We start from the raw sequence: 25229 nt of genomic DNA, 5'->3' as shown, positions 1-25229 counted from the left end.
CACAAGGGTCACGATGTACAAAGTCGCATGATTACCCTGGAGATATGGCGCCTGCACAAAGCTTTTCAGACATTTGCATCTTCAATCCCACTTCTTATTGCCTTTGTCAGTAAAACTGAAAAGCAGAAGCACCAAGGGGCCTGTCAGCCGTATTATGATGGGTTAAAAGAGGCCGCAGACAAAAGCGTTGCCCCACAACCCATTCCTTTTTCAGGTCTGTGTCTGGCCCTGGAACAAAGAACCTTCCCCCCCGACCTCCAACCATCTCCACCCATCAAAGACCCATTGGTCTGGCCCTTGACTGACATGCATGGTCAAGCCTCCAGAGTGCAGAGGAGAAGCCTAAACTAACAAGCGCCAAGAGTGGCTACTGGGGATGATTGACACAGCCAAGATAATCTCCTACGGAAACATTATTGAGTATTCAGCCCTCTGGAGCTGGGTTGTCAGATGATCTTTGCGTTGTTGTTTTGCCCTCATATCTCTGCCATCACCCTTCTTCCCTTCCTTCTCTCCCTTCTCTCCCTTTACCTTTTTCTATCTTCTCTTTCTCTTTATCCCTTACTGTTTGTCCCCAACAAACAGCGGTGTGCTGCTTCCATATGGAGACAGATACTTCTGAAAATGCAATTTAAAAATGATGTGCATCCACACTAGTTTTTTTACGTCGTTTTTGTAAAGATCTCTGCCCACTTTGAAACCGCAAAACAATTTAAAAATGGTTAAATATCGTTCTTGTTACATTTTGGTGTGCAAAAAAACAAAAAATATGCATCAAAGACAACATCTGGTAAAGAGTGGGACAAACACAGCCCTGTTACTTAGCTGAGTCCAAACAGTTCAGCTCTGTCTCCTCCTGCTATCATGGTGTAAACGTTTAATACAGCCTATTTTATGAGTTTGTTGTTTCCATTTTCATATATTTTTTTGACAACTGTTGTCAGACAGCTGAACAAGCAAAAAAGAGAGATTTGATTGGGCCTTATAAACAGCTCTTCCTGCACTGCTTCACTGAGATGTGTAGATAATCACAAATAGTTACTCTCAATCAGTCAGTTAGTTTCTCGATTAATCTATTAACTATCTGACTATAAACTGTCACTCATGTCGTCACGTTTTGTTTTGTGTGACCACTAGTCCAACACCCAAAAAGGTACATTTTTTACAAAGATACAACACAGTTTACCATCATATATAAAATCCATGTAGGTGTTTTTGGATTCATCCACTTTGGAGAAAGTATTTAAAAAGCTCAGTGTTTGGGTCTTGAACAAACTCTGCTGATTTAAAACCTGCAGCCAAAATGGAGAGAAAAACACATGATCAGATTTAACCAACTTCGTGTGGACATAGTCTAACTTTTACCCCTCTACATGTACGTATGTCTGCAGGAATCCTGATGGGGACGTGCAGCCGTGGTGCTACATCGCAGATCATGAAGACGGGATCTACTGGAGATACTGCGACATCCCTACATGCCAGAGTAAGAGATTATTGCCACTCCTTTATCTGTCTTTCTGTGTGTCTCTCTCTCTCTCTCTCTCTTCTCTGCCCTTCCATGCCCTCTAGGCCATATCATGGGCACACAGACCAGCCATTTTCATTGCTATGCTCATCTGCTCGCCTGCTTAGAATAGCTTTTATAGACTGTATGACTTTAACACAGCTATTATCATCTAAAAAATGCCTCTAATTGCCTCCCGTCACCCCTCCTCCTGCCATGCCCAGGCCTGCCCGTACTTTAATGTGAGCTGTCAGTCATTGCCCCTGTGTATGTATGTGTGTATTTCCGTGTGTGCATTTCTGTGTGAGTGTTCATACGTTTCCCCTTTGGCTTCGTAGCTTGTTTTGACACGTTTTTTTTTTTATGCGTGTGATTATGTGCATCTACCTGTTTGTGGATATATTTGTATATTTTGTGCACATGTGGGTGTGAGTGTCCCTGTCCAGTAGTTCCTAGATGAATGTGTGTGATGTGTCTGTTTAAATTGGTAGATTTTGTGCTTCTGTGTCTTCTCTAGCGGTTTGGCACACATTTACAAAGAGCTGAATGTCTTTAATCCCATTACTTTCCTTCCCTCCACCTTTTTAATCACTGCTGTTGAAAACTGACTCAGGTGGATCAACCTACGCTGTCGTTGATGCCAAAGATTAGAATTCCTGCAGAGGAGGTTCCGATATAGCGATTTGCTTGGTTATGTTTTTTTAACTGCCACACATGCTTAAATTTCCAAGGCAACTTAATATTATTTCAACATTTTCCATGTGTTCTTCACTTTGCAAGGCAGATTAGGTCAGAAGTGTTATTGCCTTGTTTTAGTAACGAAAAGAATCTGGTGAATGAACACAATGTGAAAGATAAAGGCAGCTGAAATATAGCCAAGCAGAACTCAAATATTTTGTTTAACTAAAATAAATATTTAATGTACCTCTTCAATCATGAATTACATTCCCCTTTTCTTATGTAATAAACTTTACTACCCTACTTTTTCTCTATTTTTCTCTGAGGTTAAACAGTCGTCCACCTTCTTTATCTATCTTCGATTCTATTTATTTTCCAAACGCGTATGTTTTTTTATACCTCTCTTATATCTCTTCCTGGCCCTTGCATTCCTTAAAGCAACACTAGAGGACTTTTTGTAACTTAAAATAATGTTTCCAAAAGCGTTTCAGTGGTTCATCAACTCGTTACAGGGTGAACGGCACTTCTGCATTCGCTTTGTGGCCCTCTACCGGCTATAACCGCACTATGCAAGTTTGCCAGATCGGGTAGCGGATCTGTAGTTCGAATGAGACATAATGGGACAATTCCACTTCCAACCTGTAGGGGACCGAAGCGGGAAAAGTTCTCTAGTGTTGCTTTCATATTTTTGGTAGGAATATAGTTACAATACTCTACTTTTGAAATCTTTGCCACAACAGATAAAAGCCTAAAACTGGTGGACAGTAGGAGACAGACAGCGGAGGGGCAAAGCTGAGACTTAGAGATGTTGTGACTTTTCACTGCAGTAGGTACCAACAGGCCTCAAGAGCCTCCTAGCCCCCTTAGCTATCCCACCATTATCCTGTCTGAGTAGCATTCTTGACTAAAGCCTGCAGTTTGAATGGCTTGCGTGTTTATGTGTATAGGAGCTTGTGTGTATCCCATTAGACTTTTGACTGACCTATTTCAGACAAATGTCCATTTAGCTCAGTATTTCTATATCCCGAACCTTTGTGGTTTGGGAGGAAAGAGGAGGGCCGCCCACACCATTGTCTCGTCCCTTATCTTGGGTGAAATTAGGCCATTTTTTGTTCCAGATGGATTTGCCATGTGCTGGTTCAGCCTTGTTTTTATCTCGGATCCAGTACTGTGCAGCGTGGAACTCATCCTTGCGACATGTGGCCCATTTCTAACGGCTGAGAGCGTCAGCCCTTTTCAAATACTGTCTTACATTTCTCCTCTTCTGCTCCTCTTTCTGTTTGGGCATTTAAAGTTATCCGGAGCCCTGTAATGTAAGAAAAGGAGATGAGGTTTGCTGTGAGCCAGGCATCCAGTGTCATGAAAACATGCCTGCTCAGTGGAGACGGTTTCTCCCTGCAGGGATACCAGGGAGCTTTCAGACACGAATGCTCTGTCTCATCCATTGTGAAACCACAATCGCCACGTGGTGCCTCACCTTCTGGCGGTGCCTGTTCTCAATCTGCTGCCTTTGAAAGCTTAAGCCGCCAAGTGAGAGAATGCTGATGCTCTATCAGTGTCACTGTTCTCAGTCAGCTGCTGGCAACACAAAGACCGAAAAAACACAGTGGTGTGCCAGGGTAAGGGCAACAGTGGCCTTTGTTTTCATTTTGTCTGGCTCTTGTTTTGTCTGTGCATTCGTTTTGTCTACTTTTTTTTGCTTACGTTTGATGTTGTGTGGTTGGCAGTTGGTGGCCACTCGCTGAGGCACCTGGAGCCTGCCAACGGTCTGTCTGTCATCCAGCTGGGTTCCCTGTCATCTAGGGTCATGCCACCCTGGCGAGGGTGACACACCCTGCTGGAGTGCACACACGAGGCAAGAAACATATAGTCTGACAGGGTGGATTATAGTGTAGGTCACAACATTTGTTGATCCTAGTAATCCCTCATGGCAGCAGTTATCATGTGGTAGAATTGTCTAAACATTTCAAAAGGCGCGCTGTCATGGCACATCGACTACTGTACAGGTTGACATTTCCCTGGTGTGTCATGGTGGACGCTGGTTTTGAGGCCCTTCTCATTCTCAGGCCACTAAACGCTCAGCGAAACATTACCGTGTCACGAGAGTTATCATTTATTGAAGTCCAGTTCCTGTGTAGCAGACTAAAAAAAATGAATATTTCTAAAATCTCAACTTTTTTCCTAAAACTAATCAATACGAGCTATATTGAAAGTAAAGGTTAAGGAATCACAGCGCCGTTTTTCACACTTTCATTCATTGTGAAATTCAGTTTTCTCTGTACTATGCACTAGGTCAGTTCAATACTGATTTATTTGTATAGTCTCAGTGCATAGGGCAGACAAGGCTTCATGTTGTCTGACTAAGCAATGCTTATTCTAATGAGGTGTGAGGAATTAACAAATGGAGCCTCTGGCCAAGCAAGTAGGTTCAAAGAGGTAAAACTCACTTTTAGTCAACGGAACAACGCCTTTCGGCTTGTGGCCTTCAGGGTCATTGTGCCAAAATTCCTACTCTGCTTCTACAAACCAGTGGGTTCATCAGATCAAAACTAGTAACAGCCAAAATAAATGATTAAGGGACTTTAGTTTTTATTTATTTAGTTCAAAAGTCAGATGGTTCCCGGTTCTGGTTACTTGTGTTGAGGCCAGTTTCCTCTGAGATTAACTCAGATTGAAAGTACATTTGACCCGGTTGTGATAAAACAACAATTCAGATTACTGATTCAAAAGATGGCAAATGATTAGTGGTTGAGATTCCAGATCCAGTAAAAAAAAATCATTCAGTTAATGTTAATAACATCTTTATGTTGTCAAATGTGAAGCTGTTCTGTATGTCTCACTGTTGTGGCAGATGGTCATGTGATTGTTCCTGTTGAGCATTTCCTTTTTCTGAGTGTTCCATACTGGAAGGACATTTTGTTTTGGTGTGGCTCCTTTAAGCTGACATGCATTTGCTTCATGATATGCGCTGGCTGAGTTTGATTGACACATAGTGTAACTGTCAGGGTGAAGTTCTCCAGCGTTTGCCAAGACAAAGAAACTTTGATCTGCACGGCAGGAGCTCATCTCTCAACAGCATAGCGTATAACCAAGAAAAACTTGTTGTTCCACTGTGTTTCTCTGCAGAAAAGAGACTTGCGGCAGCTGTGAGGCTTATTTGGAATATATTTCATGCAGAGGATCATAATAAGAATTAATTAAAGTAGAACCTAGGAATAATATTGGGTGATAAACCCATTCAAACGCTCACATCTCCCACCTTTTTACTTGCAGGAATCAAAATGATCCACCTTTTAAAGTTTTAATTCACGCTATACATCATATCAATAGACATCAAACCTTTTTAATAAATAATAAAGCACTTTTACTCAAGTACTGCACTTGAGTCCAATTCCGAGGTACTTTAGTATTTCCATTTTATGCTACTTTATCCACTCCACTACATCTCAAATATATATTTGTAAATAATTTTGAATACAGGACCTTTTCTTGAAACAGAGTATTTTTACACTGTAGCATTGCTACTTTTACTAAGTAAATTATCTGTGTACTTGTTCCACCACATGCTAACAGGATGGAATCTTTTTTCCCTTAAGTTATTTATTTTCTATTAATAGAGTGTGGTATGATTCTCATTATCTGTACACCAGAATTCCCGTAAGCTACTTTGTGATATTTTAAGATGTTTCTTTGTTATAGAGCTGTCAATGAGTTTTAGGCCTACTTTCATTGAAACAATCGAGGGAACATCTGATTAACCCTGCCTGTCAACATGGAACAACAGTCTCATTACCAGAGGAACGACATCCATCTGGCAAGCTAACCAGCCACACCTTGAAGAAGTAAAAGTAAAAAAAAGTAGTTATGTGTTTGGCCCAATGTTTTTATTACTGAACGTTCAGGAAAATATGCAGTGATGAGATATTACTCTAATTAAGAGTGATTCATGAAGCCGCTAAATGGCACTTTGAAGTTGTGGGACACCTGAGTAGACTGCCAGCTAGTCTTAAATCGATCTGACTAGATATACATTTTTATTAGTTTATTATTACAGTGATTACATTCTTGGAATTTATTCTTGATAACTTACTTAAATTATTATTTGGTTATCACAATTGTTGTTGATTAATTTTCTTTCAGTTGAGTCAAGACCATGTTAGCCGAGTACAGATCAGTTGCAGGCCCAGGAAAAGTGGAGTTTAGAATGCGCAGGTGTGATGCCTTAAATCGCAGTGCTATGAAGAAAATAAGAGCGTGTGCAGTGGTGGAAGAAGTAAAGTACTAATGCCACACTGTAAAAATACTCCGTTACAAGTAAAAGTCCTGCATTGAAAATGTTACTTAAGTAAAATATGTAAGTATCATCAGGGAAATGTACTTAAAGTATTAAAAATAAAAGTACTCAATGCAGAAAAATCCTCACATTTTAGAAACAGGAAACGATCAAAATAGTTCTGTCAATCTAAGTGTTTAATTAGCAAATCATTTCAGCTGTACTTGTAGGCCTCTGTATTGTTGGTTAGTTTAATTCATAATAAAATATCGTATTTTATAAACCATGTGTTTTGTGTACAAAAATCTTAATTTCCAAAGTAACTAGTAATTAAAACTGTCAGATGAATGCAGTGTAGTAAAAACTATAATATTTCCCTCTGAAATGTAGCAGAGTAGAAGTAGAAAGTAACATGAAAAGAAAAGACTCAAGTGAAGTACACGTACCCCAAATGTATACTTAAGTACAGTAAATTTAATTAGTTACACACCACCAATGTGTGCATCAAGATGAGAATATAGGCAGGAAAAGTCAAACGGCTGAATGAATGACAAGAACAAGCGCAAGTCAAAATAATAAACAAGAGGCCGAGACAAGCCGAACATGTCGGACATGTGGTCTGGAAACTGAGCCCAGACTGAAGCACCACAGCCCTGCCTCATGGCTGCTGTGGTAGCATGAACCAGGGATGCCTTCAGGTTCTGTTATTGCAGTATTTATCTCACTCTCTGTCATTGTTTTTCGAGGCAGAATATTTCCCCAAGGTGGTCTTGTACAAGTGTTCACCACAACCAATCCTCCCAACCCAAATACTGAGGCAGGTTCAGGCATCACTGAGTTGAGAAGTGTGTGTGTGTGTGTGTGTGTGTGTGTGTGTGTGTGTGTGTGTGTGTGTGTGTGTGTGTGTGTGTGTGTGTGTGTGTGTGTGTGTGTGTGTTTGTGTGTGTTTGTGTGTGTGTCTGTGTCTGTGTCTGTGTGTGTGCGCCCGCATGCAACCAGTGTCCAAAATTAGCTTTTTGGCCTAACCGCTCCAGGGAAATTTAAAGAATTACCTGGCAAGAATTTTCCTACCAACCAAATATATTATTATAAATTTTTCATAGAAATATGCCAACCTTCTTCTTTTTGGAGCTTTTTTTATTTATAAAATTATTACAGGTGCTTTTTTCAAGTCAATTCAGAGGTTCAGACATTTGAAAACTGCTCACTCATACAATGGAAGTTTTTGTCTTAATTGTTTTTCTTGCCCCTGGCCACTTGGGGATGAAGTTAACTTTCTGCTAATATTTGACTTGTGAATCGTCCACACACTAAGAGACAGGAGAGATGTTTGGGCACTACAGATTTAGAAGGGTGAATCAGGAGTCTGTGACAGAGCCATATTTTTTACTACAGTTTCTCAGAAAATAAAGATCGTACAAATTTCTGCAGTTATTCGGCGCTTGACGGTTGCTAATTTTTGGACATCTGTGAGTTTGACGTGTCCCCTTTCACCTGCATTAGGCCTGTCCTTACCTGGCAAAGAGGGTTGGGGAGCTTTGAACATACTCATTGTCATCTTACTCTGACCTCTGACCTCCTCAGTGCTCCACCCACACCTGCCCTCAGGGGAAATACCTGCCTGCAGTGCTGTTGGGAGACTCAGACAGAAACTAGAAAGTAGAGACTCTCACAAAAACAAGCCATAGGACATGAGGTAGATTTAATCTCTTAGCCTCTCTCTTCCTGGCTCCTCCCCTCTCTCAACATGGCTGGGGTAAAATCAGCCAGGGCCATTAGGGAATTAAAGGTATTGATTACAAGGCGAGCCGGTTGTGTAGAATGTTTGCTAATGAGAACAAGTAGATGGCCATTGTTTAGTGCATGTCTTGGCAAAGAGGAGGAGATGAATAGAGGGTCAACCAATTTAGCTCTCAGGAATGAAGGCTCACAGCCAAATGTATACCAGGATGGTTCTGTAAAGGTGTAGTAAATGTGATTTTAGTATTGGATTTTGTTCAGCGAGTGTAATTTGAGCTCACAGTGCATGTTGTGTGTTTTTCATTTTGCCAGTTTTCAGCCAAATTTGATCAAAAAGCATTAGCTTAGTTAACATGCAGCTCTGTGAGGCTGTGCATAGATACAGCAGTGCTTTGAGCTTAATGCTAACATTGGCATGCTAGTGTGCTCACAGTGACAATGTTAACATGCTGATGTTTAGCTGTTAAAATGTTAACAATGTTAACCATCTTAGTTTAGCATGCTAATATTTGCTAATTAGGAGTATATGCAAAGTATAGCTAAACTAGATGAAAAATCATGGGATAATCAAAGGTTTTTGCAATTCATCCTGATGGGGGCATGAATGTGTGTACTAAATCTCATGACAATCCATCTAGTAGTTGTTGAGATATCACTCAAAATAACAAATGTCAGCCTGCTGGTGGTGCTACAGGGAAAGTCATTAGACTTCACCCTCTGGTGATCATGAATGTCAGTACACAATTTAATGGCAATCCATCCAGTATGCAAAATTGGATCAAAGTGGTGGTCCAAGAGCTACGCAGCTAGCATGGCTAAAAATGATGGTGGTCCTACAGTGTGGTCCAGAGCCACATATCTTGGCAACTCCTGTCCAGATTGCCATTACATTTAGTATTCACGTTCTTCAGAGGTTAACTCCCTAACTCTTGTGTCTCAGATTATAAATACATTCCACTGGCCAACATTGTGACCCTTGATAAGGTATCTTAAAAACTACTAAAAGAGGATGTTTTTGGTGTCTCCCAAAAAATTCTACAAACAATTTACTGACCCCATTCATGCTTCCAAGAGGATAAAACCTTTCGATTTCTGATTTGATCACTCCATTAATTACCTTGTGCTACCCTCAAACCAAAATGTCAACTGTGCACACAAGATGCAGCATGTAATAATATAATGGACAGATTTGTAAATTAAATTTACGGAGCACATTAATACTCCCTCTTTAATAAGGCCCTTTGATTAATGACCGCATGTCTTTTTCTCTTGCTCCCTCCTCCAACAAAAAGTTATATGTTTAGTATGAGGGCTGAATAGGCTCTGAGAAAACAATCCTCATGCTATATATCATTACTTTCATTGCTATACAGGTGTTTTTAGCAGCTTTTATTCTTGTGTTACCTATACTCATGTTAGTTTGTATAGGTATCTGGAACAATGCTTTTCTTTCTCGTTTTCTAGTTTTGTCTCTGTGTCATTTGTGACAACATGTTTTAGGCCAGTCGTCCCAGTTGAATGACGTAAGAATGATGCACTTTTACTTTGCAATTTATATTTGTGCAACTTGCATTTCAACGATTAAATGAATGTGTTTGTTGCAGGCCTTTGGATAAATTACATATGACATTTCTCTAATTTGGAATTTGAAAAAAACAAAAAAAACATGATTTGAATGCAATCTTTTCTCTAAACATTTATTACAAACATCAAGTCACATGTGAGGGAGTTGTTGTGAGGGACTTTTCAAGCTTGCTGCATCGTAACACATTTTCTTTACCTGGCAAACTGTTTTTGCACATTCCTGGGGACTTAATAGATAACCAGGACTACCTGCCACAGTAGACAAACACGAGGTCGATCTCTTTGAAAGTGAATGATGATAAATGGAAGTGCACCACTATGCGTATCTAGAGCCTGAGGTGGTCACAAAGTGTCTGCTCATCTTTTAATCTCCCAGTCGCCCCAGTATCAAGTTCTCCGGGACTCCTCGGGACACAGGCGATTAGGTTTGTCTGTTATGCAGTGTGGCGGCCATTTTTCATCTCTTCCCCGCATTGTTCGGCCCAGTCTCCGAGGAGGCACTAATTATTCATTTAAAGCTCCAGCTCTTCCCTCTTCCCTCTAATTAGATGGTTAGTCACTCTCCCAGGGCCCCGGGCTGGGGCATTGATCTCCTCCATCTCAATCTTGTTGTAACACAGCCTCCCACACACACACACACACACACACACACAGAGAGAGACAGAAATGTTCAAATGGGATAAAATAGGACGTACAGATACATTAAACATGCACGTGGTATACAACATACAGTTGAGTCTCTCTCTCACACTCACAGCCCAACGGCATGTTTTGAACATCCCACTAGCAAAGTCATTCTGCTGGATACAAATACTTCTCTCATTCTGTCCAATAATAAGTCCCTTATTGTCTAACTGTAAACTGTTCTCATTTACAGGCTGGATAATTTATGATCTCTATACAAAAGCAAAGCATGAACCCCAACAGAAACAGATAATAGGAACTCCCTCCTCCTCACAAACAATACAAAGTTTCCAGAAATGCTTGTCCTGGGGGAGTTAGTGGCATATTTCTCTGTTTCTCTTGTGTTCTCGCGGGCTGTGGTGCAGTCGACAACACTAATCACAGGCTAGATGAAACGCAGCAGCTGTATTTGTTTATGTATTGAATATACTGTACTACAAAAGGGGTGATAAATGGAGCTGAGACACAATTAAAGGGAGACAGAGCGAGGAATAAAGACAAAGAAACATAACATGATGGAGAGTAAAAAAAAAAAAATCATATAAACACCGACTGTGAATAACTGTTGTTTCCTTGCTTTGCTGCACTTGGCATTCCTGGGAAGGCAGCGTATGTTTTTGTGTGTGTGAGTTTGCATCAGATTTGAATTGTTAACCTGCTGGCATTAATAGGTTGGTGGGAGTGTTTCCAAGGCTTCAGTATACCTGTGTTTTAAATTACTCAGGCCTTTTAGAACTTGAGGAATGTGCTTATAAAATCCTGCTTCTCCTCTTTTGACCTCACGGCTTTAATATCCCTTCTCTAATGTGAAAGCACTAATGACTTTTTTTGTCTCTGGTTACAGTGTAATTGGATGTTAATGAAGCAGTGGTGCTGCTTAATGGATGGTTTTGGCCACAGTGAATGTTAAGGTTTTTTTGTTCCAGTGTTCCCTCAAAACAAATCTGGACGATTTCTCTCATGTTTCTACCAGAGACATCAGACATTTCGTTCTCTCTAGATGCAATGTACTTTCTGTTTACTTATAAGTGATATCAAAACTAAATGTCTGAGATGTCGAACTCAATGTAAGAAAATAATCCATGAAAGAAATCTGTCTCTACAAAAATGCTTCAAGGCTAATGCGGCATGAAGAGAAAAACTTTAAAATGTTTATGCATTCACAACACGATCAGAAGACAAAGCATGTGATATTGGACAAAAATGTAAACACTGAAAGAAATTAATGAAACATTGTTGCAGCAAAGCTGCTCTGGTATTAATGTATGCTTCTTTGCATGAAGATAAGGAAAGAGAATATATTATTCTCAGCTTTGCCTCATCAGTATAAGACATGTAAGTAAGTAAGTAAGTAAAGTTTATTTATATAGCACTTATCATAGACATAGTCACAAAGTGCTTCACAGGCTAAATAAATCAATACAATCATAATATAATCAATAATCATAAAAGCACAATAAATGACAATAATTCGTAGTAAAACACGCATAAATACACAGTAATAAATTCAGCAATGTGGCTATACTGTAGCTCAGTGGGTCTGTGCTTAAATGTTTTCATTAGTGGAACTTTGACAAAACGTTACACACATGAAAAGAAACAAATTAGCAAATATCCCTTAGATGGCCAATAATTAGATTTTCAAAAAAAAAGGTTATGTAAAGAAGAAGTTATTCTGGAACAGGAGTGCACACTTCGCCATGGCTGTAATCATTCATCTTAGAAAGCCCACGCATTAACCTACACAGTGAAGCCACAGTGGCGCTATCATTTATGATCTGTGTGGGCGCTATCTGTCAGCCCCTTTAAACTGACCTTTCATGCTCCCACATCCAGAATTCATCAGGCGGTAGCTGATGGCCCATTCAGTGGTTTCTCACTGAGGGAACAAACATGCAACTAAATAACACCAAATCACCTGACAGCAATATTTTTTATATATTGTATATATAATGAATGTATATTAATTTAGATGTATATAGGTGAAAGAAGAAACGTTTCCTGGAGTTTAGAGACTTAGTTCAGCGCAACCTACTGTAATAAGTAGCCTATCTGTAAATTGTTAGATTGGCTCAGTAAACACTGGCTATGAATCAGAAACATACAAAACAATAAAAGCAGAAGCTAATAATGACTCTATTGTAAATGGTATTTGAGCTTTTATTTTTGATAAGAGCTTGATATCATTAGACGTTATTTTGAGACTAGTTTCGATATCATACCTTAGAAACTTTTTTCAATACCTTACTTTAAAAAGCCAAAGTTTTCAAACGTTAAATATTGTCTAAAATTGGTCCCAATAAAAAGAAACTACACAAAATGATGAATCTGACATTCGGTGCATGCTGTTTGTACTTGACAATTTTTGATACACGGTGCTACAAACACATTTTTAATTTGTACCAAAAAAAGTATTGAGGTTTGATACGCACCCCTAATTTTAGTGCTTTAAAAAAAATTATTTTCAATTTTATTGCAGGCTCTTCTATGTAAAAAACAAACAAAAAAACGTCTGTGTCATCATGGCTTCTCTTGCAGATTCTAGGATTAGGACCGACTGTGACAATAGCTTTTCTACTGAAATTCTCCAGTGTTTCAACTGTGATTATAAAGCGGGGACTTTAAAGGTTCATTGTTCCTTAAGGCTTCATACTCAAGCTGCAATCAGAGTCTGGCTGTTCAGAGTAAATCTTTTTTTTAAAAAGAGAGACAAACCATTAAAAAGGAAACATGTATTTTAACTCTCTTTCGCTCTCCATGTCAAATTTTTTTTCTTGGATTTTTTTTGCTCTTTACCCTCTACGTCAGAGGTGTCAAACTCAATTTCACTAAGGGCCACACTGGAATCTAAGAATGACATCAAGGACCAGACATGTTTAGTTTATTCACATGCTTTTATTTCATCGAAAAAGTCAAGGATCTTTTACTTGATTATTGTCTCATGTAGCCTTTTCACTTACAGTTTGGTCCACATAAAGCCCCAAAAAGTAACTTAGTCATCAAAGAAAAAAGCAACAAAAAATGACATAATAAGCAACAAAAACATTGGGAAAAAAACGCCAGAAAAGGTCCCAAAAAACGTTGGAAAAAGTGGCAAAAACATCAGAAAAAAGGCACCAAAAGCGTCTGCAAAAGTGACAAAAACTTCAGAAAAAGCTACAAAAACTAGGCGGGCCAAAATGTATTGTGAACCTAAATTGATATACGGGCCGGATCAAAATCTGCGAGGGGCCGGATTTGGCCCGCGGGCCTTGAGTTTGCACGTGTGCTCTACGTGTCATAGAAATGCAAGCAGCTCGTCAACCTGCTTGCATGCACTCTCTGCCAAGTGCACTTGCCAAAGCTTGCTGTACATGTTTGCCTCCGTGTTGTTTGCTTTTCTCTTTCTCACTGATGTGTTTGGGGTCGGCGCTGTTGTTGTGTCTGCTGCGTCAACAGCGGTGTCTCCTTTTCTCTGCTAGACAGACACCCATGAACTTTGATGTTTTGCCTGCTGCCTCATGTGTTGCATTGTGGGAAGGCTAACCAACTGCTCTTTTCCGAGCTAAGGCAGCAGGCTGCCAAGTTTGTGATGAGTCTGGCTGCAGTCGAGTCTTGTTTAGCTCTCTGTGTCTGTTTTCTTTCACTTTTTGTTTTTTTTACTTCGTGGGAGTCTCCCCTCCCGCTGTGATCTCCTGAGGTTTTCAGAGGTCTGGTTGGGCTGAATGGAGAATTTATGCACCTTGTGTTTCCTCCATTTCTCCCCTCTGGCTTGTTAAAGTCTAAATTCCACCGACGGCTTTGAAGTGTGTTGAATGTGTTTGTGTTTTTTCTTTTCTTTTATTGTACGTGGAGATATTTGCACTTGTTGCGCCTGCAAAGCAGATGTTTTTAAGGAACAATGCTTTGCTCAGGATTTTTTAAAACCGTTTTACACTTTTCCTTTTGTTGGATAAACACTGCATGCAGGGAAGGTGCAGTGCAGAGGCTGCTGCCCTCTTCGTCTCCAGTTGCAAACAAACGTCTAGTGCTCCAGTGTGATACGATCCCACTACCTGCTGCTCTTTAGCCAGCGCTCCACAGCCCCTGGGACGAGAAGAGGACAAAGACTGATAAATTGACTGTAGTCTGTAATCTTCTTGTCAAAGCAAAATGAAAAAGGAGCACTGCTGCCTTTAATCTGGTTGTTGAGCCCTGCAGTGGCATTTTCTGCTCGGCTTTTCAAAAGCTCCATTGAAGTAGTACCTGTCTGCCTTGCTTGGAGGGAGGTTGCTGGTTCCCAACCAGGTGTTTATCTCTCCTGTTTTCTCATCTCATCCCTCCTGCACACTTCACTGGTGTTAATCCAGAGTATACTTAAGACACGTATAAAAAAGAAACTGCTGTAACAGCACTGTCCTGTCTCACCCTGAAAATATGAAGTACCTCAAAGATTCTTATTACTGTCATGTTTGCCTTTAACCTATGATATAATCCAGCCCTTAATTCTGCAAGTGTGCACCGTGGAGTCTTGCTAAATGATTCAAACTGCCACATATATAAAGCTTTGGCATGGTTGTGGCTGAAAAATGAATATTGCACATGATTTATTGCTGTTCTAAGGAAGTCTGAGGACTATGTCTTAAAGTGTTGAGTCATCTGTCAAACACAGTTCCGCGCAGCAACGATTCATTGCTGCAGCCAAAATCTCGCCGGTCGCTTCACGGTCATCAAACGTGGTTGTAACGCAGGGAGTAGCCCTATCTCTCTGCCAGTCTGTTTCACTTCACTTCCTTCTCTCCCCTCCTTTCTTCTTGTTTCCAGTCTGGGGTGGAGATTCTTGTGGACAATTGTGTGGCGTCTACAAACATGTCACATTTTTCCCCCAAAAGCCGTTGTGCCTCATTCTTACATAAACATTAGAATCTGCAGCATCTGTTGCCCATGTAGAGGCGCTTTCATGCCAGCCAAAAAGTTAACATTAGCAACAACTGGCACCCAAAAAACAATGCATGTGTGTGGTCTTTATCAAGGTAACTTCAGTTCATCACAGCAGTTTTGACTTAAGTGATGCCCCTCTACAATAATGTTCAAATTGCATGCGAATCCATACTTATTTTTCTTTTGCAGAATACCAATATATTCCAAAATGTAATCTTGACAGTTTGTAAAAATGAAAAAAAAAAGAGTTTTTCTATTTCTTACTGCCAAAAACTGGGTGCCACTTGTTCACTGGTGGAACTTGCTGTCATCCGACGAGCAGCTGTCAACATGCAAATGTTTGAGAAAAGAAGACACACAACAACTGAAAAGCTCCAGAGATATTCAGTTCCAGGACAGTACTGGTATACAGAATCAGGGCACAAACCGTTCCACAGTCTCTGAGCTTGTTGTCAGAAGTTGCAGCATCTACAAAGCAAGACTCTGTTGTTGCACACATATACAGCACATGCTCTTGTGTAATATCTAACTAATGATCAAATGCTCTCTTTACCAATATGTGGTGAGCCTGCATTGCTGAGTTCTCTGCTATATTGCATTTACATTCATATGTACAATTTTGAAAGTAAAGCAAAACAAATAGGATTAACTATCCTAAACTATACTCATAGTAATTCACCATATTTTGTTAATCTATGTTCTAAATTGAACAGGTGTAACACTGTTATTTTCGATGATTCCAATTTTGTAGAGCGAGTACAAACTCAAAATACCTACCTCATTGTTCATTTTGAGTTTACAAGAGCGCAAGAAATTTGGAAGCATCAATCCCACTTTGAGCTGTGTGAAGGTGGTTTGTGGTTCAGTTAACTCACTCTTGGAAATCGAAATTAATTTGGAAATACTACAGGCTTGATAAGGAACAAGGTTGTTTTGTAATATCATATGCTTTTAATTTTGCATCCACATTGTCTATCAGAGCACCATTGACAGCTATTTTGGACACAGTCTTTTCTGTGTTTTCCTAATTATCTTGTTTGCACCCTGCGGTCGGGTGACACCAATTCCAATTAGACTGAAGAGCTTTAGGGGGAAGATTTTTCGAACTTGCATTGAAAATGACTTTCAGATTTTCATTTACTCCTGTTTGTCAAATTTGTTCACCTCAGAACATGGAAATGAAATAAGAGTAAGCCTGTTTTGCAGTCGCAATGAAAAACAAATCACAAGTGGGATATAGACTGCTGGAAGCTTTGTTAGCACTTGATGAGATATTGTGTTGAATTTAAAAACTATAGAGTCACTGCGCTGATTTTGAAAGATTGCATAGTATTTGATGAATACACAGTGGATTAGAGAGGCGGGCTGATTCGTCTGACTTGAATATGATCTGGGAAGGTGTCAACATTCATCTTCCATCTGTATGGTCTGTGATCCATCTGTGATTGTTAGCCTATTTGTGTCATACATCCCCAGGCCTCGCCCAACAAACATTTAATGTTCAATAGGTATTGATGTGATGGGCTGCAACAACGGTCAAAACCAAGAGGGGGTAAAAAAGTAAAAGTGAGATGTAGAAGTTCTATGTAGTTTCTGTTTGCTTCATTTTATTAAGGCTCGACCAAAGTAGCAAACTGAAAACTTTGTAACAAGAATTTTTGCTCATGCTCTAATATCACTTTTGTGTTTTTGATGTATTAAAATTGAACCTTTGTTTAATGTAGACCTAAGGTGTAGGACTTGGCATCTGTCCAAGCTTTGCCATTTGTCAAATACTGGAGCGCCTGGAAAGGCGCTATATAACTTTTTTCCCATTTCTTGCCACATTGATCTTAAAGATTCCAGCTCTCTCTCGCTATGACTCAAACCTCCCTGTCCCCTTCACCCCTCTTCCCTCCCTCTCTCCAACTACTCCTTGTCCTCTATTACCTCTTGCCTCCTCCTCTTCTCTTTTCTTCAGAGGCCAAATTGTTGAGTTGCCAGTTTCACACCAAAATAATCCAACAGAGGCTTGAATCCTTTTTGAGTGTGTCACTATAGATGGTTCTTTGGGGGCTATGCCTCCATGAGGCATGCAGCGTGTGAACGTGTAATGGATTTAAGAGGACATGGATATAAAATATAAATGACAAAAAACACCCTTATATTTGGGTATGATACAGATCACATCTAAGTTGTTGTGTGTAACTGATCATTTTTCTCACCCTCGTCTTGTCTCCCTACAGTGCCTGGGAACTTGGGCTGCTTCAAAGACAGCGGTGACCCACCCACTCTGTCCGGCACCAGTGAGACCTCCAACAAACTCACCATCCAGAACTGTATTAGCTTCTGTAGGAAGCAGAGATACAAGGTGAGATTGGAATCAAAAGTAGAACTGTATAAAATGGAAAGGAAACCTGTAATTTCAGCATTATTATTTGAACTCAGATTAAAGCTGTCAGCTTCTTATCCTGGCGCTCGTACTGGGAATTTCAAATGTGTCCCCTCATTGGATGAAAAAGTGTCCGGTCAATTGTCCATGTCATGTCTAAAATGGACACGGCTTAAAAGCTTTTATGTAAATCATCTGCATTTACAGGCAATTTCCTGACAGTTATCACCATGGTGCCCAGTGCAGTCTATACCCTCTTTATTCAGCCATCAAACGTCCTGTTTCAAACCAACCAGCGGATGACAAATCATCACAGCATTTAAGGCTGACAGCTGGAAATGAACGGTTATTAGCCCAGTGGGCACCTCCTCTTCAATGCATTTTTCTCATCTCTGTATCTGGCAAGCCATTGTCCCAGCTATAAACAGTGCCAGGTGTTCGTTTTCTGTCTCAGCAGATACGGTTCAGCTCCGTCTGCATTGACAGATACTGACAGTCCCCCCCCGTCCCCTGTCAATTCAGCAGATGTTACAGGATGTGGTGGCAGATTGGCATCGTATGCCTACCCTTGGACTGTCACCGTCCTTAATGCGCATTGAAACATCGGTGCTCGGAAGTACAATCCCATGTGACTTTTTGACAAAGAGCATGCCTGATGAGTTAGACAGCAATCCATCGCTTGTTTGCTTCTGCCAGAAGTATTCACGTTGGTGTTGCTTTATCAGATAGAATAATGCAACAAGGACGTAGATTGATTCATCTCCTCCAAAGCACGGGCTCTATAAATTCCTATTCCATGAGAAAAGACGCAGAGTGGGAAATGATGCAGTACCTTCAGTTGTGTGAATTCATTTAGGGCCTGAAAATTGGACAATGGTGTCCTTTTGAATGAAGGACAATAGCTCTTTTGAGAACACGCAGACATCGGTGGCTAGGTCAAGATTTGTGAAGGTTTTTGACGTTTCGCATTCCTGCTCTGGATCTTTCCAGAGCAGTTTACTAACAGTTTTGATTTTAAAGATAGATAGGTGCAATTCCTGTCAGGTTTATTCTCTACACTGTGCAGCTGTGTGTTTGAAAGGAGGCTTCTAATCAGACTCAGATTACAGCATCTTGTAATCATGACAGAAAGAGCAATTAGGGCACTTCAGACTCAAGTCACTTAAATTTCAAAGAGAGAAGGAGCTCCATGCAGTGAACTCTTTACACAATGTCACATAAAGCTGATATGAAAAGTTTTTCATTTTGACGTGTTGTGTATTTGCAAACTTTTTTTCTTTTTTTTTTGCAAAGTTGTTATGTTATCATTTATAATCTTATGAGGGGAAAAAATGCCATTTTTAATATTTTTAGAAAGATTATCCAAAATCTTCATGTTTCCTTTACAAAGTTTGTCCTCTCAGTCGACGGACTGACTCCCTCAATGTTTTCCTCGCCGGCACCCATGCCAAATGGATTTAATAATGAATAGTGCTACCAAAAGTTTGTTTTGAATTGCTGATGCAATGATTTGCATAAATCCTTTTGTGTTTGGCAGCTTGCTGGCATGGAGTCAGGATACGCCTGTTTCTGTGGCAACGAAGTGGACCAGCGTGACCACGGCGAGTCACCTAGCATGGAGTGTAACCATGTTTGCTTCGGCGACCACACCCAGCCCTGCGGCGGAGACGGCTGGGTCATCATCTTTGACAGTGAGTGACTCTGTGATCTTTTCCCATCTGTGCTGACATTTGGTATGAATTCTAATGAATCCTGAGGGGGGAAAAACAACTAAATTGAATTTTAAGACTTCCAAAGTAATATAAGGTAATCACTTATACAAATATGTCTGTATCTGTGGTAAAAACCCATGTTAGTGCCTGCAGTTTGTATAGACCTGAGGTGAGAACAGGTCTGTCAAAAGTGTTGTTATGGTAACACCTTCCATCAAAGATGTTTTGTTGAATTAGGTTTCAGAAGGCACAGAAGTAAATGTCCTTGTCGCAACAGCTCTACTTTCAATATCATTTCAAAGTGTTATTGTCATATGTACAGTAAGGAAACATGTTTCCATGTACAATGAAATTCTTCCTTCGCTGTCCACAGAATTCCAAGCAATGTTAAATCAACAATATATACTACAAATATACTTTCCTCGCGCCCTTCTGTGATCAGACCTTCATTCTTACACATTACTGTACATTAACACCTATTTATTATACAATATTTTACATAATTATTACCTGAGTGCCACTAAACATCTTTTTAATTTGAGATGTTCTAACTGAAGTTTTGAAATTTAAAAGAACTTCATTTCAAGCTATGCACTAATCCAACTTTTTCTCTCCCAATACCAATTCTGATTCCTTAACTCAAGGTATTTGCAGTTATACTGATCTGATTTATAAATCGTCTACTTAATAAATTCAGTCATTGGGCCAATACCAATCTGATGATAAGTGCCATTAAATCCTGGGACATGATGTCTTATACCAAGGTACTCATGAGACCAAAGAAAACCCAGTAGTACGTTCATAGACTTAATAAGCTTTGATAGCAAATATCAATGACTATTTTCTTCTCTTTTTCCTGCTCTTTCTAACAGCCCGAGTCGGGGCCTGCGGTGGAAACTACTCCTCTCCATCAGGAGTGATCTACTCCCCTGACTTCCCCGACAAGTACGGGGCTGGCCGTGTTTGCTACTGGACTATCCAGGTGCCTGGATCCTACGCCATCCTCTTCAACTTCACCTTTTTTGAGATCTCCGACCAGACAGACATGGTGGAACTACTGGACGGCAACACCAACCAGGTGTTGGCGCGCTTCGACTGGCGCAGCCCGCCGAGGGAGCTAGTGAACGTCACTGGTGACTTTGTCATACTGTACTTCTACTCGGACCGCACTAACCAGGCCCAGGGATTTGCTCTGCTTTACCAAGGTAGGATTTCACTTGCTCTCTGGTATCTCTGGTGAGAACGGTTGCATCGAATCAAGAATGGTTTTGTAAAATGTGTTAAAGCTATAGTGCGTAGTTTCTGTCGCCCCCATGAGGAATTCTAAGTAATGACGACAAAACTGTCGGCACATTCACATGATACAAGCCTTCCGTGATCACGCACCACCCCCACCTCTCCTCCACGCAGTTGCTAGTAGCCAAGGAGGACACGGAGGATTAAAAAAACATGATGGACTCTTCAGAAGATGTCATTATCTTTGCCCGATTTTCTGTGCGCAAAAGTCCCAGGACGACACAATTTTCTGAACATAGCCATACTGATAAATGCAGAGAGAGAGTTTTGTGGAGCTGATAGTCTTAATTAGCTTTCTATCAACTTATCTGGAAATGGCTTGAATGAAACGGACGTTCATTAATATAAAAAGGGTACGCACTAAAGCTTTAAAGCCTATGACAGAGTATAATTTCTAATGTTTGGTTTGAGTTCTAGCAAACACTTGCATGATCAGGTCTGTTCTGACTTGTTGGCTCCACGATGGAGTTTTGCATGGCAGCCCTTGTTTCAACGGCTAACGCCCGTTAGCTCCAGTAGGGCAGTTGTCACGCCACTGGCCGGCCCTTTTCTCTTTTCATTTGCTAGTCAATGTCTCACAGCCCCAGGTGATACTGCATATTTAAATAATCTTTAGTTTTTCTAGGAACTCACTGTGTTATCAAGCTGCAGCAGGCTGCTTTGCTTCTCCAGTGTTCCTTGGTGAATTGCACAGCAAGTTGATATGCCACCTACATACAAAATGCCGTGATAAGATTGTTATCCTCGTATTTTCCAAAAATAAGACTGCGAACTGTGAACAGGTCCTTGCGACTTGTCAGTCCTTCTCAGCTACATCTAACTATTCAGACTTAGTGGCTAGTTTTAGATGTAAAAGGCTTTTAGTAAACAATTAGTCTTAGACAAAAAACATAAGCATCTCAATGCTGTTTCTCCTATTGATTCCTGATTAGGAGCTACCTTTAGCCTTAGAATGTTTTGTTAATATGGCCCCAAGCTTAGATTTATATTTATATTAATTTGAAATCAACAATATTTTGATTATTTCTGCTTCCTACCCACTTACTGTAGGAGCAATTGAAAGAGACATGAACATCTCCATTCGTCAAGAAAAGCTGATCTTATTGCTGATATATTTCTAAGATGTTTCTCTTCACCAAACCTTGCTGCAAATGAAGATGTTAGAAAAATAATGAAAGAGCCAAGTGACATGCCATAGTTTATTTCTCAGAATCAGGAAGGGAATTCTCAGAATCACTGCTTTACCAAGGTAGGATTTCACTTATTTTCTGGTATCGCTGGTGAGAAATGTTGCGTCCAATCAAGAATGGTTTTGTAAAGTGTGTTAAAGCCTGTGACAGAGTATCATTTTTAGCAAACATCCTGAACTACAGTACCCACCCTCAAACCCACATGGCCACATTTGCATGATTCTGACTTGCTGGCTCCATGATTGAGTTTTGCTGGCCCTTTTCTCTTTTCATTTGCTAGTCAATGTCTCACAGCCCCAGGTGATTGACTGCATATTTAAATAATGTTTTGTTTTTCTAGGAATCACTGCGTTATCAAACTGCAGCAGGCTGCTTTGCTTCTCCATAGTGTTCCTTGGTGAATTGCACAGCGAGTTTTTATGCCACCTACATACAAAACACTGTGATGCATCGCGCCTTTTGATAGGATGATTTCACTGCAGAGCAGACATACAGCTGGGGAACTACAGCTCACCGAAAGTTGAAGACCTCATAGCAAAAAATGTGTTATCACTCCAGACTAATATGGAAAATGTAGAAAGACTGATGTGGAAAACGAAAAGCTGTCCTCTGTTGTTTTTTACTTATGTGCGTTCTTCTCTCGGAGTCTCAGCGTGAATAGTCTGAATTCACAGAAAATGATTTAATAGATTCATTTCTGGAGACATGAGAGAAGCACACCCTGATATAATTTAGTGTAGTTGACATTCAAGCTCACAGCTTGCTACACTTGGAGGCAATATGTCCCCGCTCCTCCATCACTGCCTCCATTTGTAATCCTGGGATTTTTCTTGCCTGGGGCGTTACAGTAAAAACAATATCGGAAGGTGAAAATCCTCTGACCTGTGGACAGGCATGATCCTCGCTGCTCACGCATTGGTTCTTGTTTTGCGTGACGCATCATGTAGTCAAGAAATGGAATCTGAGACATGATATGAGAAAAGGTCACCTCCTGCAGTAATAGGTTTTTTTTTTTTACAGAAAGATAGAGAGAGAGAAAAAAAACATAGTGACTGGGGTAAAGAGACAAATAATAACGCAAACAGAAAGACAATGGTTAAAGTATCGGCACTAAATACATCTAATATCTCCTCTGTGGCAGGCTGATCGGTCAAAGCAGTAACTTTAGAATAAACGCGCTCAGATGACAATGGCAGAGTGTTTCAGCTGAGCCCGGGTTTGAAGCGTGGTATTTTGTTTGCAAATGGGGAACATATGGGAAGTTCTGGTAACATCACAGTCTAGTTGAGCTATATATGTGGAGAAAAATGAATAATCCCACACTGCTTTAGCATCCAACCACAATTCATGGAAGAGTGGATTCTGACTTTCGCGCGACGAAAATCGAAGATAATTACCTCTTCTGAAGAGTCCATCATGTTTTTTAAATCCTCTGTGCCCTCCTTGGCTACTAGCAACTGCGTGGAGTAGGGGTGAGGGTGGTGCGCAATCACAGAAGGCTTGCGTCATGTGGATGCGCCAACAGTTTTGTTTTCATTACTTAGAATTCCTCATGAAGGAGACAGAAATTACGCACTATAGCTTTAAAGGTCCCATGGCATGAAAATTTCACTTTATGAGTTTTTTTAACATTAATATGCGTTCCCCCAGCCTGCCTATGGTCCCCCAGTGGCTAGAAATGGCGATACGTATAAACCGAGCCCTGGGTATCCTGCTCTGCCTTTGAGAAAATGAAAGCTCAGATGGGCCGATCTGGAATCTGCTCCTTATGAGGTCATAAGGAGCAAGGTTACCTCCCCTTTCTCTGCTTTGCCCGCCCAGAGAATTTGGCCCACCCATGAGAGAGAGACATCATGGCTTTCAAACGAGCAAAGTGGCAGTTGGTCAAGGCCACCCCCCCACCCTCCACCTTGCCCCCCCCCCTCCTCCTCAACAGACACAGAAATGGCACATACTAAGGAAAGCTCATTGTGGGACTGGCTCTAGTGGCTGTAATTCTGCACCAAGGCTGAATTTCGGGAAAGAGACTTCAGATATTAGGGCACCACTAAGGCCTATATAAAAGCATCCAAAGAGCACCATGTCATGGGACCTTTAATGATTTTTCGAACAACTTAAGGTCTGAAAAGCATATTTTTGATTTGATGAATAATTCTGAGAGTTGTGTAAACCATCTTCACCGGCTGACTGGATCTTTGTGAGACGTGTTCGAGGCTAATATAATAAAGCTGATCTCATAGCTGATAGATTTCTGAGATGTTTCTCTTGACCAAACCTCACTGCAAATGAAGATGTTAGAAAAATTATAGATGTAAGTGAGACACATAAATATCAGCGTGAGACATGCCATAGTTTGTTTCTCAGAAGCAAGAACACAATTTTGAAAAAAACACAGTGATTTTAAATAAATCATGTCTATGTTTAGGTGAAGTAAATGAAAGGCAGAAGACATCTTATTTAGGATATTGCTTTCCTCCGGGAACACATAAATGAGTTAAAATAGTCCACGCTGTCTGGCACTGTAGTTTTATGAAGCAAGCTGCCACATCTGGTGCTGTAAGCAGGTTAAAACAAACATAATTTATTGCAAACACTTCTTGAATAATGTCTGGAGCACACTGAAAAGCTCTCATCATTCCACGTTTACAGCACGCATGAGTGCGTTTGCAAAGTCAATCTGTTTCTTTACAAACAGAGTTGGTACGGTATTAAATATTCACTCGTGACTCTGCTGTATATACTTTCAACAACATGATGAACATGATGTATCCGATTGCATGCTTGCTGCAGGAGCCCAGTTTATACCCACGGGAATGATTATAGGGGCGTTAGATGATATGTGTCCTCAACTTAGAAATTACAACAACATGACAGAGCTTTTCCTGTAATACACAGAAATAGTAAAATTTTGAATAGGTTTGATTAATTTGATGATAAAAAAACTAAAACAACACATATAACACTGCACTGCGGACATTACGTGCTCACAGGCTACAGGCTCATTTCTGTTGCGCCCCTCTGGTATTGTATAACACTTGTTTAACACACCACAAGATAAAGCAACACATCATCAAAACAACAAGTGCAGACAATACAATCAGCATATAAATAACAGGCGGCAGGGTAGCTATGTCAACATGCTCTTGTTTTCTTGGTTATAAAAAGTTAAAATTGAATATGCTACATGGTGTTTGTAACCATTTCTTTTCTTCTACTTTAATGCTCTGTGATATGTCACATTGCAGATAACTGTAACAGTGGTTCAATTAGGGCTGGGCATTATGGCTGAAATTAAGTA

General features: G+C 40.3%; 1 protein-coding gene across 2 annotated transcripts in view; it reads left to right on the top strand.

Moving 5' to 3' along the window:
• Positions 1-25229, top strand: part of kremen1 (kringle containing transmembrane protein 1) — a 62514-nt gene that overhangs the window by 31467 nt on the left and 5818 nt on the right. For both annotated transcript variants that reach the window (XM_039804340.1, XM_039804338.1), the window contains exons 3-6: positions 1392-1483; positions 17588-17712; positions 19271-19424; positions 20318-20650. In XM_039804340.1, coding sequence (XP_039660274.1) covers positions 1392-1483; positions 17588-17712; positions 19271-19424; positions 20318-20650 — 704 coding nt within the window. The remainder of the gene's footprint in view (positions 1-1391; positions 1484-17587; positions 17713-19270; positions 19425-20317; positions 20651-25229) is intronic.

This window comes from Perca fluviatilis, chromosome 6 (genome assembly GCF_010015445.1).
Source record: "Perca fluviatilis chromosome 6, GENO_Pfluv_1.0, whole genome shotgun sequence".
NCBI classification, from domain to species: domain Eukaryota; kingdom Metazoa; phylum Chordata; class Actinopteri; order Perciformes; family Percidae; genus Perca; species Perca fluviatilis.
Note: the sequence above shows the minus strand (reverse complement) of the source record. Positions and strands in the feature narration are given on the sequence as shown.